This window comes from Stomoxys calcitrans, chromosome 4 (genome assembly GCF_963082655.1).
Source record: "Stomoxys calcitrans chromosome 4, idStoCalc2.1, whole genome shotgun sequence".
NCBI lineage: Eukaryota > Metazoa > Arthropoda > Insecta > Diptera > Muscidae > Stomoxys > Stomoxys calcitrans.
Window position 1 is genome coordinate 158602126 of NC_081555.1, and position 17301 is coordinate 158619426.

Below are 17301 nucleotides of genomic sequence, written 5' to 3' on the forward strand. Positions count from 1 at the left end.
AATTGGCAACGCACCAAGGTTGTGTCGTTGATTTCGTTGTGACTTTATTTTCATAAATCTACCTAGCTCCTTTTACTGTTCTTAGGCATGATACAATTAAGAGGTAGTATCATTAGCACAACAACAAAAATCAACGAAACTAACTCGATTGGCAAATGCTGTAAATGCAAATGTCAAAGTGGTTCTAGAAATAAACGTTGTTGTACAATTTATCATCTTTAATGTTTTTAAAGTTATATTTTAAACATTGTAACACTGTTTTGCAGGCGAAACAATTAAAAGTGGTCTCATTTGTACAACAACCACAAATCATATGATGCAATCCGCCATCTTGCCATCAAGCTGATCGTAGTTTTTCCAACACACAGAAAGAAATTTGTGTGAGTGTGTGTGTGTGTACACGTGCGTACATGAGCAGAGAATATGCGAGAACAAAAGATAACAACAAAGAGAATGCAAACAAAAATCTGTCATCTTAACACCGTCAAACCTGCCCGGCTGTTAACAGGTGTTCGGGTGAGACCACCTTTTAAATCCGCCTTGCGTAGTACCGTGTGTTTCTTAATAATACAGCTCTGGAATTGCAAAACTCCACAGCGGGCCTAGTGACTTTAACGTGCATAAATTTGCCAAGATTTGTGAACAGCAAAAAAAAATAAAAATATACGATTTTGCATCACGTTACCTTACGTTTTGCACTACGTTGATGCTTTAATTGAGCCTATTTTGTACTTCCAATAAGTAAATATGGCCACATCTTTTTATCGCCGCCATTTTCCCACCGGCATCGTTGCTACTGCGATTGTTAGGAAGAAAAAATATAAGAATATATTAAAAATATTTTGTTGTGAAGAAAAATAATACTAAAATACATAAAAGTCAATATCATGAGCATTAAATAGAGACAACTAGTTGAATTATCAGAAATATAAAAAAAAACATATTGTTTGACGACAGAAAGCGGCGGCAAAATCCTTGAGTCGTAATTTTCGCGTGTGTATATTTTCTCGCATTTTTTTTCGGTGATACGTGTTTTGCCCAAAAATACATACAAAATACCGTTTACACGAGAACAAGAAGTGAGCACATCATATGAAAAATTTTTAGTTTGGTTTAAAACAAATACTAAAAATGGTGGGTAAGCTACATAAAAAGAAAATATCCGAGTACACGGAAAACGAGGAATACAAAAGCGATTTAGAGGGTGGCGATGATGATATGGTAGACAAGGAGTATCATGGAAGCGCCAGTGAATCTGAAAATGGCGATGTGGCCAAACATGACATTGGCAAAAGCTATGATTCTGCAGCTCGCGATCGGGATGATGATGAAGAGACAACCTTGGGTGAAGATGATGACCTAGCACATGGATTGAATAATAGTTATTCCCATGGCGATGGTGATGATGCCGAAGTCGGAGGTGATGATGATTTAAATGACGATTATGAGGATAGTGCTAAAAAGGCCAAGAAACGCAAGACAGCAGGAGCTAAAAAGTCACTGGATGACATCGCTTATGACGATGATGCTTTGAATGGAGTTTCACCTAAAAAGAAGGGTCGCAAAACCGGCAGTGGCAAGGTCGTTACTAAAGCTGCAACCAAGGCCAAAGCCACAAAACCCAAGAAGTCAGCACCCGTAGAAGAAGATGACGATGGGGAGGATGAAGAGGAATACGAGGTCAAAGACATTGTTGGTCACAAAATCGAACGTGGCGTATCTTATTTCCTAATCAGATGGAAGGGCTACACCAAGGCCGATGACACTTGGGAGGCCGAGGACACCCTCAATTGTCCGGAAATAATAGATAAATACAAGAAAAAGGTAAGTTTATGTTTGCGACTATTTAATACTAGTGGGTGTGGAGTGGAGTATACTTCCGTAGCGGAACATAGAAAATTAGGATATGTGTAACATAAATAGTACAGTTGCCACCAAGAACCGAGTTATTTGGTGTATGTGAAAATTGCAGGGTTACCATATCAGTTGTAGTATTTTAATAAAACGGAGAATTTTATTATTCTTTTTTCTACCGCATAGAGTTGCCCTTCGCTTAAATTGATTTGATTTAGAATTGCAGTCTACTGTTAATGGATAGGAATGAGTTTTTTTGAGAGTAGGTGCAATAGTGCATCGTACCGTTTAGAATTAGCATAAGGGGAAAACAAATGTCGCTCGATGTTTGTTAGCCGAGAGATACATACAAACATACATAGTAAATACCTACGACGGCAAATGTAAACACAAGCAATTGGTAACATTTTTTTTTTCATTTGTTTGAAAATATGGCTTGAGACTTAAGAGACATATCTTAGTTTGTTTACATATTAACAGCTTTTTTCACCTTCTGTTCTTAACATAATCTCTGTGTAATGGATACGCATAAAAGAGGGCAAACGATAAATGGTTCGGAATATCTCAATACCATGTCAGTTCAAATTTTTTATAGAAAAATCCAAGAGAAGCAATTCTAATAAGGGGCGGGCTAAGACGATGATAAGACGAAAAGAATATGGTGTTATTGAAAAGACCGCCCAATTTAACAAAGAGAGCACTATATTTATGTTTATATATAGCCCAAGAAATAATAGGCTGGGTAGGAATAGCGTCTCAAGTATCTGTGCAACAGGAAGAGAAGTAAGATCAGCCAATAAAACCGTCCCAGGACTGCAGATTTCCCTTGCTTGGTAAATGGTAAAAGGGACCGCCCTATCAATTTTCCCAGCCTTACTGCCGTCTGTCTACTTTGTTGTTGTTGCAACCACATATCTGCATGTGGAGTAACGATTCTCATCAAGCTCCCATTGATGAAAATGTCGTTCCATTGAACCGATTGCAGCGGAAACGTGATGGCCATTGGTTATTTAAAACCGAATAACTCGCCTTGTCATGTCGTGTATCATAGGCACTCAGTACTCACTGAGCATCTACAGTCGCAATCGCCATGCGGTGCGATTTTATTTGTTTTACGATGTGGTGGTGGGACATTTTCTTCATATACCCCAGGCACAACAAAATACTTTAAAATTTTGAAAATTATTCTTTGATTTCAGCAAAGTGCTGCAGCGCCCAAAAAGGGTGCCGCCTCCCCCGCCGCTAAGAAAGCCAAAAAAGGATCCGCCGCTGTCGCCAAAGGTAACAAAAAGGCCAAATCTGGTAAAGGCGAAGATGATGAGGAAGATGAAGAAGAAGAAGAAGAATGGGAAGTCGACAAGATCATCGATTATGCCGAAGAGAAGAAAGGTCGAGTCTTCCGCATTCGCTGGAAGGGTTTCGGTCCCAAACACGACACTTGGGAGCCAGAGGAAAACTTGAATTGTCACGACATCATTGACAAATTTATGAAACGCATGAAGGCCGATGAGAACCTGTCGTTCAAGGAGTTGCGTGAAGAGCCCAAAAAGACTAAACGACTGGTAAATGAGACAGCGCCACGCACCAATTTGCACAATCCAATCGGTCGTAAGTCTAAGCGAGGGGGCAACAAGAAAAGGTAAGGTAAATATTTTGCTAATCCCTCTCTACAGATTACCAAAATTCTAATGGCAATCGCATATGTCTTTTCTCACTTTTTGTAGAATTTACTATGGCGAGGACGATTAAATGATGTTTTGAGCAGATTTTTTTTGAGAAAAAACAAACAAACATTCAATCTCAATCTTACAACATCAACTTGAACATCGTCGTCTTACTTTTAAATTGTTTATCAATCCATTATATGAAACTCTTTTTATTCCAATATTATTATTATTATTTTTTTTTCTCCTATTATTATGAGCATACAAAATTTTTTTTGTATTTAAAAAATTGTTGGCTTTTTGTGGCGAAACACCACATATCACCAACAATGTATCGATCCATCACTGTTTTTAAACATTGTCGTTTAGTCTTGTTAACAGTCACCTTTATGATTTTTTTTTAAACCTCGCTTTTAATATGTTTAGTTAACTTTGCTTTTGTGTATTCATATGTGTGTAAATTGACAACATGTTTTATTAAATTAAAATCCCTTTGCACACATTCCATACGTTCCAATGACCATTGAAAATGCCAATTTACGTTTCGTCTAACCATCGGTCGGTCTCTTTTTGTTTCGTTCCTGTTCCTTAATGAAATCCAAATGTTTTTTTCTCATAGTATCAGGAATATTTGGAAACTTCAAGTATTGTTTTTCTTTTTATAAAATATTGCTTTACCACTAACTAGCTGTAAAAATTTCAACAAGAAATATAATTCCTTCAATAATAACAAGGTGGAGACGCTTTTTCTTGTTGCTTTGAAACAAAAAATTCGTTTCTTTAAAAAAAAAGTCACAAAAATAAGAATTTCAAATACAAACACCCTACATGCCTGAGGTATGAAAAACAAATACAACAAAATCCCACATAAAAAAAACAAAATACAAAAAAATAAATTACAAATATTCGACATACAATATATCTACAGAGAAAATAACACAAAAATATTAAACAAAAAATGAAATGAAATTAATGAACCACTTATAAATACAAAAAAGAAAAAAAAAACACATGTTTAGATTTTAACGAGCAAAGTTTTGAAAACGAGACAAATGAAAGATGTTTTAATAAAAATACTTGAACCAACTCTCTACATTAAAAAGTAGAATAATTTGTATTAAATGCGCGTCTACCTTTGGGTAGATAGACATTTTTGTAATAGATTGAGAGTTAATGGATAATAGGAATCTAGGTTAATGCTTAAGGGAAAAAATTGTATGATAGTCAGGAGAAATTCTAAAAAGATGAGTGAGTCAAAAAATTGGTTGATAAGGTCTAGTTATGTTTCTTATTTTTGTTTTATTATTTTTTGCTTGTGTTTCCAAATTTGTATTATTTTTAATTTTATTTTTTTTATATAGTTTAAGTCTTGTTTCAACTTTTTTAATTAGTTTTAATTATGTTTAAAATTTTTATTTATTTTCTGCCTTAATACATTTTTTGTTTTATTTTTATTGTTTTTTTATTATATATATTTTTATTATATATATATATTTTTTATTATACGCTTACACTATTTTTATATATCTTTTTATACCCTCCACCTCATTGAGCTTTAACTTGCATTGGACTGCACTCATTGATATGTGAGAAGTTTGCCCCTGTTCCTTATTGGAATGTTTACGGGCAAAATTTGCAATTTTACCCTCCTGCATAAAATGTGGTTATAATAATTTAGTCATTACGTTTGTAACACCTCGAAATATACGTCTGAGACCCCATAATTGTAAGTCGATTTAGCCATGTCCGTCCGTCTCTGTCGAAAGCGCGTCATCTTTTGAAGGAGTAAAGCAAGGCGCTTGAAATTTTGCACAAATATTTTTTATTAGTTTAGGTTGGTTGGGATTTTAAATGGGTCAAATCGGTCCATATTTTGATAGAGCTGACATATAAACTGATCTTGAATCTTGACTTCTTGAGCCACTAGAGGGCGCATTCTTATCCGATATGGCTGAAATTTAGCATGAGGTGTTTTGTTATGACTTCCAACAACTTTGCTTAGTATGGTTTAAATCGGCTGCCATATGAACCGATCTTGGATCTTGCCTTCTTGAGCCAGTAGAGGGCGCATTTCTTATCCGATTTGGCTGAAATTATGCATGAAGTGTTTTGTTATAACTTTCAAAAAATTTTAAAAATATTTTTTTTTATATTTTTAATTTTTATATTTTTTATTAAATTTTGTTTTTGTTATAAAAAAATAATTTTTTTTATTTTTTTTATTATTTTTTATTATTATTATTTTATTATTAATTTTTATTATTTTTGTTTTGTTATTATCAGTTTTTATTATTATTTTTTCTTTATTATTATTTTTTTCTTTATTATAATTTTTTTCTTTATTATTATTTTTTTCTTTATTATAATTTTTTTCTTTATTATTATTTTTTTCTTTATTATTATTTTTTTCTTTATTATTATTTTTTCTTTATTAATAAATTTTTATTATTATTATTTTTTTTGTTTGTTTGATATTTTTGGTATGTTTTTATTTATTTTATATTTTCTTTTTTTATACATCATAAAAATTTAGTTTTTTCTGTTATATTCTTTTATTTTTTGATTTTTATTTATTTTTTTATAAGTTTTTAATTTTATTTAATATTTTTTTGTTTTTTAAAATTTTTCAATGTTTATTTTCCTTTTTTAATATATATTTTTTTAGTTTTTAATTTTTTTTTATATATTTTATTAAATTTCGTATTTGTTATAAAGTTTTTTTATATTTTTTTATTATTTTTTTAAATATTATTTTTTATTATTATTTTCATTATTAATTTTTTATTATTATTTTATTATTAATTTTTTATTAGATTTTTTACAGTTATTATTTTTTTTATTTATATTATTTCTGTTTTTCAATTGTTTGTTTCTAATTATTTTATATTTTTAATTAAGAGTTTTTGAATTCTTTAATGTTCTATGTATATTAAAAATGTTTCTTAGTATGTTTTAATTTTGTTTTTTTTTATAAAATTTTTTCATTTATCATCTTTGGAATTTATTTTTATTACTTTTACTATTTATTTTTATGATTTTTGTATCTCTCATAAACTTTTTATACCATTAACGCCTGTCCTTTCCTCGTCAGGTGAAACTAAACTCATTTAGAAAAAAATATCATGTTTTAAATTTTGTAGTAACATAATTTTTTATTTTCTTTATTGTTTTGTAGGCTTTTTTAATATTATTTTTAGTTTTTATTATATTTTTTTTCTAATTTTTACTTTTATTCTAATATTGTATCTTTTTCTAATATTTTTTATGATTTTTTTGTTCTAATTTTTCAGCCTAATTCAAGCTTTTTTTTCTGTTTTTTTATATGTATCTTTTATTGTTTTTTTTTTTAACTTTTCTTATTTTTTTATTCGTATGTATTCATTTAATATTTCTTTTTATTCATAAATATTTATTTCATATTTTTTTTATTTATAAATATTTATTTCATATTTTTTTATTCATAAATATTTTTTATTCACAAATATTTATTTCATATTTTTTTAATAATTTTTTTTATTTATTTTTTTATTTTATTTTTTTTTTTAATTTGTTTTTTTTTTGTTTTTTTTATTTTTTATTTGTTTTTTTTTTAATTTGTTTTTTTTTTTATTTTTTATTTTTTATTTGTTTTTTTTTAATTTGTAATTTGTTTTTTTTTTAATTTGTAATTTGTTTTTTTTTTATTTTTTATTTGTTTTTTTCTTTAATTTTCTATTTGGTTCGGTTTTTTTAAATTTTTTATTTGTTTTTTTATTTTATTTTTTTTTTAATTATTTTTTTTATTTTTAATTTTTTTATATTTTGTTATTTTATTATTTCATATATTGTTTTAATTCTTTAATATATATTTTTTTTTATTTTTTAATTTATTTGTTCGTATTTTTAATTTATTTTTTTTTTATGTATTTGTAAATTTTGTTTGTTTTTCATTAATTTATTTCTTATTTTTATTATTATTTTTTTTAATTCCAGTGTATTTGTACGCGACGTTTTATTATTATTTATTTAATTCAAGCTTTTTTTCTGTATTTTTATTTGTACTTTTTATTTTTTTTTTTTTATTAATTTTTTCTATTTATTTAGTTTAATTTTTTCATTTATATAATTTATTTGTTTTTTATTTATAACACATATTTTTTATTCTTTTTATTAGTTTTTATTTTTTTAATTTTTTATTACATTGTATATTTCTTATTCCTTTTTGTTTTTTATATATCCTTTATTATCTTATAATTGTTCAATTTTTTTTTTATTTGTTTAATTTTTTTTTTATTTTTAATTTTTTTTTTTTTTATTTTTAATTTTTTTTTTATTTTTAAATTTTCATTTTTTTTATTTTTTTTTATTTTTAATTTTTTTTTATTTAAATTTTTTTTTTTTATTTATTTTATTTTTTATATTTTTTTGTACATATTTACTTATTATGTACATATTTTAAACTTATTTTTTATGTTTGTATTTGTATATTATGTTTGCTTTCTATAATTTTTTTTTACTTTTTTTTATTTATTATTTTTTGGTGGCCTTTTTTGTTATGTACTTTTAAAATTTAAATTGTTTCAAAGATTTTATTTGTTTTTGGAAAAGCTTAAGATTAACTTATTTTCCAAAATTCTAAAAACATGAGGAGCAGATGACGATTTTTCAGGGAAATCTATAGTACAGATTTTTAAAATGATAGGAAATTTATGGGTCGATTTTAGATTCAAACTGAATTTAGATGCGTTGCCGCCAGGAGATAAAACATAGAAATGGATGGATTACAGTTTTATAATCGATTCATTAAGACAGATGTTAGATAAAAAAACTTTTCTGAGCATACATTCGCTTTATATTGCTTTTAAATTTATTGCCTTCAGGCTATGTTGTTAAAAGAGAATACAAATTTAGAATATACTAAACAAGACTGCGATTTTAAATCACCATATCTTAGGAAAAGTATCCATTTTTTATATCATAAGAGTTTAGCTCATCAATCCACATTGTATGTATTGTATTTCAAGCTATAAAGAGACTTAATCTAAAATTTCCACTAATTTCAGCAGCGAAGAACGTTCACCTTCTCCAGTATCTAAATATCTACCACCTCCACCTCCAGTGGTGAGTATAACATTTTCTATATTTCTCTCCTCTCTCTCTCTCTAACAATAACATAATTTTTCAATTACAGAAGGATGCCAAGACGTCAACGAGATTAAATGGCATGAAGGGTAACCAAGGCTATTCCGTCACTGCAGCTGCTGCTGCCGAAAATCAGCCATTTAGCGGGGAGAATGCTTCGTTCTTACATCATGTTGATTGGGTTTTGAATAAATTACCCGACATGATAGTGGAAAGGATGCAAGCGAAAATCTTTGCCATGCTTTATGAGGAGTTGGGCAAACATACGCCAAAGAGAAAAGGCACATAAGTTAATAAAAATTTCGATAAGTATGCACATTTAAATATTTTACCATCCAAACAACACTGGTCGACAACATTTTATGTGAGTAAAGGAGGATGATAAATCAATAAAAGACAATTTTTTTTTGTTATATAACGAATTATCTTTAAGTGTTAAAGGTAAAATTCATTTTCTTACACATTTGATTTGTGTATTTTATTTTCTTGTGGCATCAAATTGATAATTTATCATTATAACTTAAAAGGGAAAATTTTGTTGACTTTGTTTATGTTTAGACTTTGTTCACATTTTAAAATTGTGTTTCAAAATAATTCTAATACAGAGCCAACAACTTAACTTTGCTATATCATTTGTTAACCCAAAATCATTTACAATCTATAGAAAACTGTCGACCGGTGTTTTTATTACCCTCCCTAATTAAGTAAAAAAAACTCGAGCACGCAATGGAAAATATCAATTGAATCATAAAACATGGATTTAAAGAAACAAAAACAAAATCTTTAGGCATTTCGCTATTAAAGCTCAAGAAAATTCAGAAAAAGTAAAAATTGAAAACATTGACTTATTCTTATTTAAAATCTATATAAAAACCAATTTTTATTTTAAGCCTCTCCCTGCAGTAGCTTTAATAATTAAATGCCATTAACTCAGAAAAAAGAACATAAATTGCAATACATCTGCAGATATTGGTTATCATCCATGTATGTCTCCATTCAGAGGCAAGCTGAATATTTTAATTTATTCTTTTTAATTTTTCATCTCTCCCCATCATTGTCCTTTAAAATGAATCTAAATAAGTATGTTGTTTGTTTTTTTGTCTCTTTTAATTTCCCCTTTGTGCATCATCACTTTATAGAAAATTTGTCCCTTATATACATATAAGTCGATATGTATGTATGTACTTACAACATCTGTAAGGTTGCTATATTTTGAGATGTATGTATTTATATTCATTATAATACATAATTGCATAAAATCAATATTTTTAATTGGATTTTTTAAACCTCTCTTTAAATCATGTAATTTTTATTTTTCTTTTTAAATTTACATTAAATTTTAAAATGACCTAAAATAAAAGCGAGAAGTAATTTTAAAATGTTAGTTTTCTTTTTCAATGAATTTTTGGCGCCAATGGATTGTTTGATTTTTAAAAGAAACAAATTGAAAAAAAAAAACACCCTGGGGCATTGCCAGAAGTCACTTTTCGACATTACACAAGTATTTGACGTTGTCGACGTTTACAACTCTGTAAATCCCATGGCAGCCGGTTGTACGCACCGGATTGGTCTGATGGAATCCTTCATCGGCAAGGGCTGCCGCCTCAGTGTACGTGTTCGTCATGGGAGAGGCACCTTCCGGAGTGCCTTCTCCGCACGATTGAACAGAACCCCGGACTCTGGTACTGTTCGGTTTGTTAGAACCGCCTCCATCATCGGTCGGTGAGGTGTAATCGGTTCATGGAGTGGGTATATTTCCGATCTTGCTCAGGCCTCATATCACTACGGGAGTATGGTCATACTGAATATGTTGCAGTGGGTCATCGTCGTCGCCTTCTGCGTCCTCGTTTTTGTTACCACATTTTCATGTGGAGGTGGCGATCCTCATCAAGCTCCTGTAGGTGTGCAAGCTCGTTCCGGTCCAAAGGACCGATCGCCGCGGGATCAGTGTGGCCATTGGTTATTTGAAGGCGCCAATAACCCGCCTTGTCATATCGTGCACCATTTGGCACTCAGTATTTGTACAAGAGCCGCCCGGCCTCTGACTGAGAATCTCCGCTCGATACCGCTGTTGCAGCTACTCCGTTTGGAGCATTCCACTATCCGCAACCATTGGACGCGCCCGGTAGCTCGCAGCTAAGCTTCTCGAGACAGCAATGAACACCACACAGATCGGACCTCAATGTTCCATCCCGTGTGATTCTCACAGCTATCCCGTGCCGGGCGTCCTCGTCGTCGGACTATGTGACCCCGCCCGGCTTCTGACTGAGAATCTCCGCTCGATACCGCTGACCCCCCCGACCACTCCTGTGCGGCAATATACGCAACAGAAGCATCCCAGTCCCAATATTGCCAGGCCAATGCCCTTCATGGCAAGATCGATGAGATTGTGGATTTATGAGTCGGAAGAACACAATGGTCGCAATGATCCAGGAGCCAAAGCTGACCAAAACCTGCAGCTTGCACAGTTGTCACGGAAACATTGTGCTACGTAAGACTCGCTCAAGGAATGGAGGTGGAGGATTGGCCGTCGTGATACATCTGCCGAGATAGAGCTATACAAAGTGTATATACCGCCGGTTGATAGCTATGTCCCAATTAATGACAAGCTTTCAACCCCTATATAAGTGGGTTACTATCTGGCCATAATCGTCTGGTTCTAGGGGACTTTAATGCGCATCACACTTCATGGCATTCTCTCCTAGGTAACGACTAGCGTGGTATGGCTTTGGCAGAGCATATTGAAGGCTCCACTTTTTGCACGGTGAATGAGAATGCCCCTACTAGGATTACGAGCAGGTGCAGCAGCTCGCCAGACATTTCCATTGGTAACGACTAGCGTGGCATGGCTTTGGCAGAGCATATTGAAGGCTCCAGTTTTTGCACGGTGAATGAGGATGCCCCCACTAGGATTACGAGCAGGTGCAGCAGCCCGCCAGACATTTCCATTGCATCCCGTGATCTCCTGAAGTGACGTATCCTGGCAAGCCGTCATCTCTTTGGGGTCAGACCACCTCCCCAAAATTCTTGCCATCTACCGACCACCCGACTACATAACTTCTGAGCGCCGGACGTTTATCAATCAGAAGAAGGCCGATTGGGCTGGCTTCAGAAAGTACACCAATCGCCGCTTCAGTGAACTGACACCCCCATCTAATGTGCTAGCAGCAGCTGGTCGAATACCCCAAGTGCGGCCTAATTTTCCGGCGCAGGCAGTGATACTCGCAGACGAGCGTGATGGGATTCGTTGTACAGACCCCACTAACCCCAGAATCAGCAAACTGAATCTGAAAATAAACAAGGTAGTCAACGAACATAAGCGGAATTTGTGGCTGGAACACTTGGAGCAATGCAACTTAGTCACCGGTTGGGGCGAGCCATTGTCTACTGTTAAGTCACTCTCGAACCCCGGTAGACGGAATGACAGGACCTGTCACTTTTGGCGACGTTAACGTGACTGATCCAAAGAGTTGCGCCAGGTTGCTCTGCCATCATTTTATTGTGTATCCCGAAAGTGACAGTGCAAGGAGGAAAATCATTCGCCGTATCCGTGGTCTCAGCCATCACAATTTACCGTGGGCGAAGTTACGAATGTCATACGTGGCGCCAAATCATCTAAGGCGTTGGGCCCCGACGGAAGCTTAGCTGCGAGCTACCGGTCGCGTTCACTGGTTGCGGATAGTGGAATGCTCCATACGGAGTAGCTGCAACGGCAGTCGCGGACAATCAGCGATATCGAGCGGAGAGTCTCAGTTAGAGGCCGAGCGGCACCGGCTCTTGCACAACTAGAGAGTGTCCATGATGCTCGATATGACAAAGCGAGTTATTGGCGCCTTTAAATAACCAATGGCCACTATGTTCCCGCGGCGATCGGTCCTTTGGACCGGAACGAGCTTGCTCACCTACAGGAGATTGACGAGGATCGCCAGAGGTTTTAACAGGGCAGGATACCTTGCAAATGTAGCCAGCATTAGTTAGGGAATAACCACAGCTGAAAATTAGATATGTACGCTGGGATTTGAGCCCAGGCGTTCGGCGTCATTGGTAAGGGGTTAGTCACCACTGAAACTTTTAAGAACTAATGAAATGAAATCCACGATTACATTTACTTCACTTGATCATTCTCACGAAAACGATTTTTAATTTATTTAAAAATTTCTAAATGGATAGAACTATGTGTGGGTTTCAAATTTAAAGACCAGGCTGAATACCAAATCCAGGACCTTTGGGTTCCTCAGACAAGGAGGTGGGTTCCCCTTTAGGTTCACTGGCGAAACGGCCATTGCGGGGACCAGGAGGAGAGACACGATCAGCTTTGCAATCAGCTAAAATAGCTTGCATATCCTTAGCAGTTAAATCTTCCTACAGACGAGAAAATCCAGATGAAAAACGTTGAATACAAACACAATTTAAGCAAACTTACATAGTAATCATCGTTAATAGCCACCATAGGAGCATTTACACAGGCGCCCAAACATTCTACCTCAGAAATGGTAAATTTCATATCTTTGGTGGTTTCTCCAACGCCAATGTTTAAAGTTTTCTGTGAAATATTGCACATTTTAATTTGTTGTATTGTTTTTGAGATATATTTAATTTTTACCTTGCATGTCTCCAAAATCTCATCGGATCCCCTCAACCAGCATGGAGTGGTGGTACATACTTGAACATGATATTTACCAGTGGGTTTGCGCATAAACATTGTGTAGAATGTGGCAACTTCATAGACACGCATATTGGGCAAATCCAAAATTTCAGCCACTTTATGCATGGCCGAAATTGGTAACCAACCATATTGGCGCTGGGCCAAATCCAAAAGTGGGATCATGGCACCACGTTTGTGGCCTTCAGGATATATACTCAAGATGGCCTCCACACGCTGCAAAGAGAAGAAAAAGGTATTTAATGGACATTAGTAGAGTTAGAAGCAAAGCTTGGACAACAACTATGAAAACGTAAGTGCTAGTTTATCCTAGGCAAGACTCAAAACAAATAAAATACAAAGCAAGAACGGTCAATTGCAAGTGGATAGGTGTCATTACAACGGGAAAAAGAAAGCCACCCAAATCTTCCTTTAAGTTGACCAAGATATCTGTAGAGGAACAAAGGATAAAATATCAGACCGAGATTTCAGTATAGGCACAACCAACCTCTTTGTAGAGAACGTTTTTCAAGATCAAACGCTCTTAATTTTATCCGCATTAGTGAGGAGTTAATCACAACTCAAAAAATACTGGTATATATTCTCACCAGAATTTGTTCCCAAGTTGTCAGGGTTATATTAGAATACGGTAAGGCTTTAGACCTGATAAATTACATCCTCAATGCAGTCGTTTTTGAGTATCGGGATCGATACAGGAACATTCAAAGTCATGGACTGATTCCCCTCCCCAAATCTGCAGCTACAACAACCTGATAAATCCATAATAGCTTCATGAAAGTATATGACTACTTCATACTTTTACAGGTTAAGACTTGTCATGAGTTTCGCACCCTCGAAATTATACGACTTTTTAACATGATCTTAGCAACATCGCCGAATCAATTACTACCAAATCAGAGTAGACTGAGTTTGGTCATTAAGTGCATTAGCAACAGCCTTAAAATTGGCGTTATTCCTAATTCATTTGTTGTTGTAGCCATATACTTGCATATGGGGGTAGCCATACTTGTAAAGCTCATTTTGGGGAGCAAGGTCGTTTCAGTGCATACTCTATTGCTGGGGCAACGCCAATTTGTGAATATTTTCTTTGGCTAACCTCGTTCCCTATTATTTATTCTCTATCATACAGAGTAGACAACTAACATACCTTCTTATTTTCCGGTGTGAATTCGAATGGGATGTCTGGATTGTCTTCAGGAGTATCGCGATGGACAAACAAATTGTCACTGCGTTGCATGGCCGATGTAGCGATGGCACGCACACTGCCGCGCTGTAAATAACAAAAAGATGATATAAAACAACTTTTAACTCTTAAGATTTGTTTAGTTTCTTAATAAATTTAAATCTTAAATTACATAACCTTGCATTGTATATGATCGGTGGTATATGATTTTATGATATCTATTTTCCTTACGAACTTACCACATACTGCAGAGTCTTTGTTGCACAGTTGGCAAGCATTTTAGTTGTTTGTTTTAATAGAAATTCCGAAAGTTTTATGTATTTCCCAAAAGGAAAAGGAGGAAAATTCGTCTCCTTTGAGGCACCGACAAACTTTAGCAAAAACACACAAATTTTCGATATGTCAATTTGACACTATGAAACAGCTGTTCTTTGTTATTGTGAGTATAAATCAGAGTTGTACATAGTAGTAGTCGAACTCAACTGGGAAAGGAGCATTTAACAGAAAGTTGGACGATTTGTCTTACAAATAGGTCGTACACCCAGGAATTGGTGTAAAGGGGTCTTTACACATGATAATCAGTCGGAATTGTTTTTAAAAGGGCAAAATTCACTTCAAAGGGCCCCAATTTTTTTAATTTTTCAGTACCTCCTGATTTTGAACTTAGAAGCAAAGGCTCCTGGCCCCATAGAGGTCAAAACCCCCATTCGGGGGAAGGAGTTCCAAATATGGTAATATGCAAGATATCTTCATTTACAGGTAGTCGTTGTTTGTGCGTGTTATGGCTCTTTACTATAATACACACACATGCAACCGAAACTTTTTGACAGATAGTGCACTTCGCGAGAATAAATTGTACTCAGCTGTTTACGGTACACTACCTGGTAATTATATCATGGTAATATGGTATCGAATGAAAGGTTTTAACGATTAGATTATAAAATGCAAAAAAATGGATCTGGAAAGGATCTACAGGAAATGTTGTACCCCTCTAACATGGACAATATGGGAGTTAAACCTGTGTTGGGCGCGTTCACAGGTTGCGGAGTAGCTGCAATCGCAGACGCGGACAATCAGCGGTATCGAGCGGAGAGTCTCGGTGAGAGGCCGGGCGACACTGGCTCTTGCACAAATATTGAGTGCTTATGGTGCTCGATATGACAAGGCGAGATATTGGCGCCTTTAAAAAGCCAATGAGCACTCCGTTACCGTGGTCTAAAGTCTAAACAATGCTCTCTGATTGCACCCTAATTAACAGATGGTGGTTCTTATGGCACTGGATATAAGTCTTAGGGAATTTTGTCTGACATTGTCAATATCTATACATCACATGCTTTGTTACCGACCACCATACATGGCAGCCATACTTCAGCACTGGCCGCACTACCGCTGAGTACAACCAATACATTAATCTAGGTTGAAGACCGCACCTACTGCACACTAGCCCCTGATAGGTGTAAAGGCCGTCAAACGCCTTTTTACTCTTCGATTCCCTGTTTAGTTTCCAGTTCAATTTACTGTCTAGAATAACATCAAGGAATCTGAATCTGACTCCAGTACCACACCCTGCGGAGAGGGAAACCTATGTTCGAGAGTTCTGGTCCTCCATGTAAACAAATTCCAAGCGCACACCCTGATCCTCTTGTCTCAAGTTCTTTAAAAACAGAATACATAAGGGTGGTGGTGGTGAATAGACAACTTGTAGTAGCCATGTCCACGGACGTGTCACCTAAGCTTGCCGCGATCCTCCTATTCAAAAGCCTCTTTAGCAGACGAATGAATATTATTGGAGGATCCCTCAATTGGCAAAAGATGAACTTCTGGTATATGAGAAACCTCTCCAGTAGGTGATGAAGGTAAAGCGATGTACTCAGATCTTCTCCAATTTGAACATGCTGGCATACGGAGAAGTAGGATACCACATCTTTTCTTAATATGTAAGTCTCAAATACTCTCCAGTTGTTGCGGTCAAAGTCTAACGCAGAGTTCGTGAAGAGGAAAATATAAAGGAAAAAAATTTTGCGTGGAGCTTCGCTAGGGGGAGGCCTTTTTCTCCCTGGTGGAGGCCTCAAAACCACCTTCGGTTTATATTTTTTTTTGTTTTGAGCAAATTTGGGGAGGGGGATTTTTTTTTGTTGCGTTGTTTTGTTTGTTTTTGTATGCTCCCCCCCCACCACCAAACGCTGCGAATATGATTTTTTTATTTTTATCCCACGTAGGAGGGAGGGATGACATTTTTATTGTTGTTGCCTTATTGTCAGCCAATTCCCTCATATGCCTTGATGGAGAAAGGGGGGTTGCCGTGTGAGGGATGATCTTCTCCCACCCCTGTTCTCATGTCCCACGATGCGGAGAGGGGGATGCTCAGTGTGGAGGGATATACTTCTCCCATCCCAGGTCTCCTCAATTCCTCATTGGTGCTATGGGGGCCGCTCCATCTGGAAAGAAAAGAAAGAAATTAATTAAATTAAGGATAAAAGAATACTTGTGAGATTGGCGTGCACCGCCGATCATATGTTTTAGTGTGTGGATCCTGATTGGTTCAGTTTGACACCCCATCGAAATGAGAAGCGTTCCGCCACTACGTAGTAGCGTATCGTAACGCCACGTATTGTGAATTGATTCATTCAGGAGAATGTCTGGAGTTGAGAGCATTGTGTATTTGGATAATCGTTAGCACATACATACATTTGTGTTATATTGGGTAAACTGCTATAATGAGTAAACTGCTATAAACTGCTATAAGGATTGTGGGAACGAGAGAAGGGATTAAAGCCAAAATTTAGAATAGCACGAACACATACTAATAGCTCCTA

At 34.8% G+C, this 17301-nt stretch overlaps 2 protein-coding genes across 4 annotated transcripts; one reads left to right on the forward strand and one right to left on the reverse strand.

Annotated features, from left to right (window-relative positions):
• Positions 1–766: 766 nt before the first annotated feature.
• LOC106081952 (M-phase phosphoprotein 8) lies at positions 767–9048 on the forward strand. 3 transcript variants are annotated; one of them, XM_013244237.2, is made up of 4 exons: positions 767–1824; positions 3054–3493; positions 8561–8618; positions 8689–9048. In XM_013244237.2, exons 1-4 carry the CDS (start codon positions 1132–1134, stop codon positions 8926–8928), a joined length of 1431 nt encoding a protein of 476 aa, XP_013099691.1. In that variant the 5' UTR covers positions 767–1131; the 3' UTR covers positions 8929–9048. The 3 variants fall into 3 exon arrangements, with proteins under 3 accessions (XP_013099691.1, XP_059222756.1, XP_013099699.1); XM_059366773.1 differs by having other exon boundaries at positions 8564–8618; XM_013244245.2 differs by lacking the exons at positions 8561–8618; positions 8689–9048 and adding an exon at positions 3579–4252.
• Positions 9049–12738: 3690 nt separating this feature from the next.
• On the reverse strand, positions 12739–14900 carry LOC106082122 (NADH dehydrogenase [ubiquinone] flavoprotein 2, mitochondrial). The gene is made up of 5 exons (XM_013244465.2): positions 14725–14900; positions 14450–14572; positions 13243–13518; positions 13063–13182; positions 12739–13001 (listed from the first exon to the last, which is right to left on the reverse strand). Exons 1-5 carry the CDS (start codon positions 14761–14763, stop codon positions 12831–12833), a joined length of 729 nt encoding a protein of 242 aa, XP_013099919.1. The 5' UTR covers positions 14764–14900; the 3' UTR covers positions 12739–12830.
• Positions 14901–17301: the final 2401 nt, after the last annotated feature.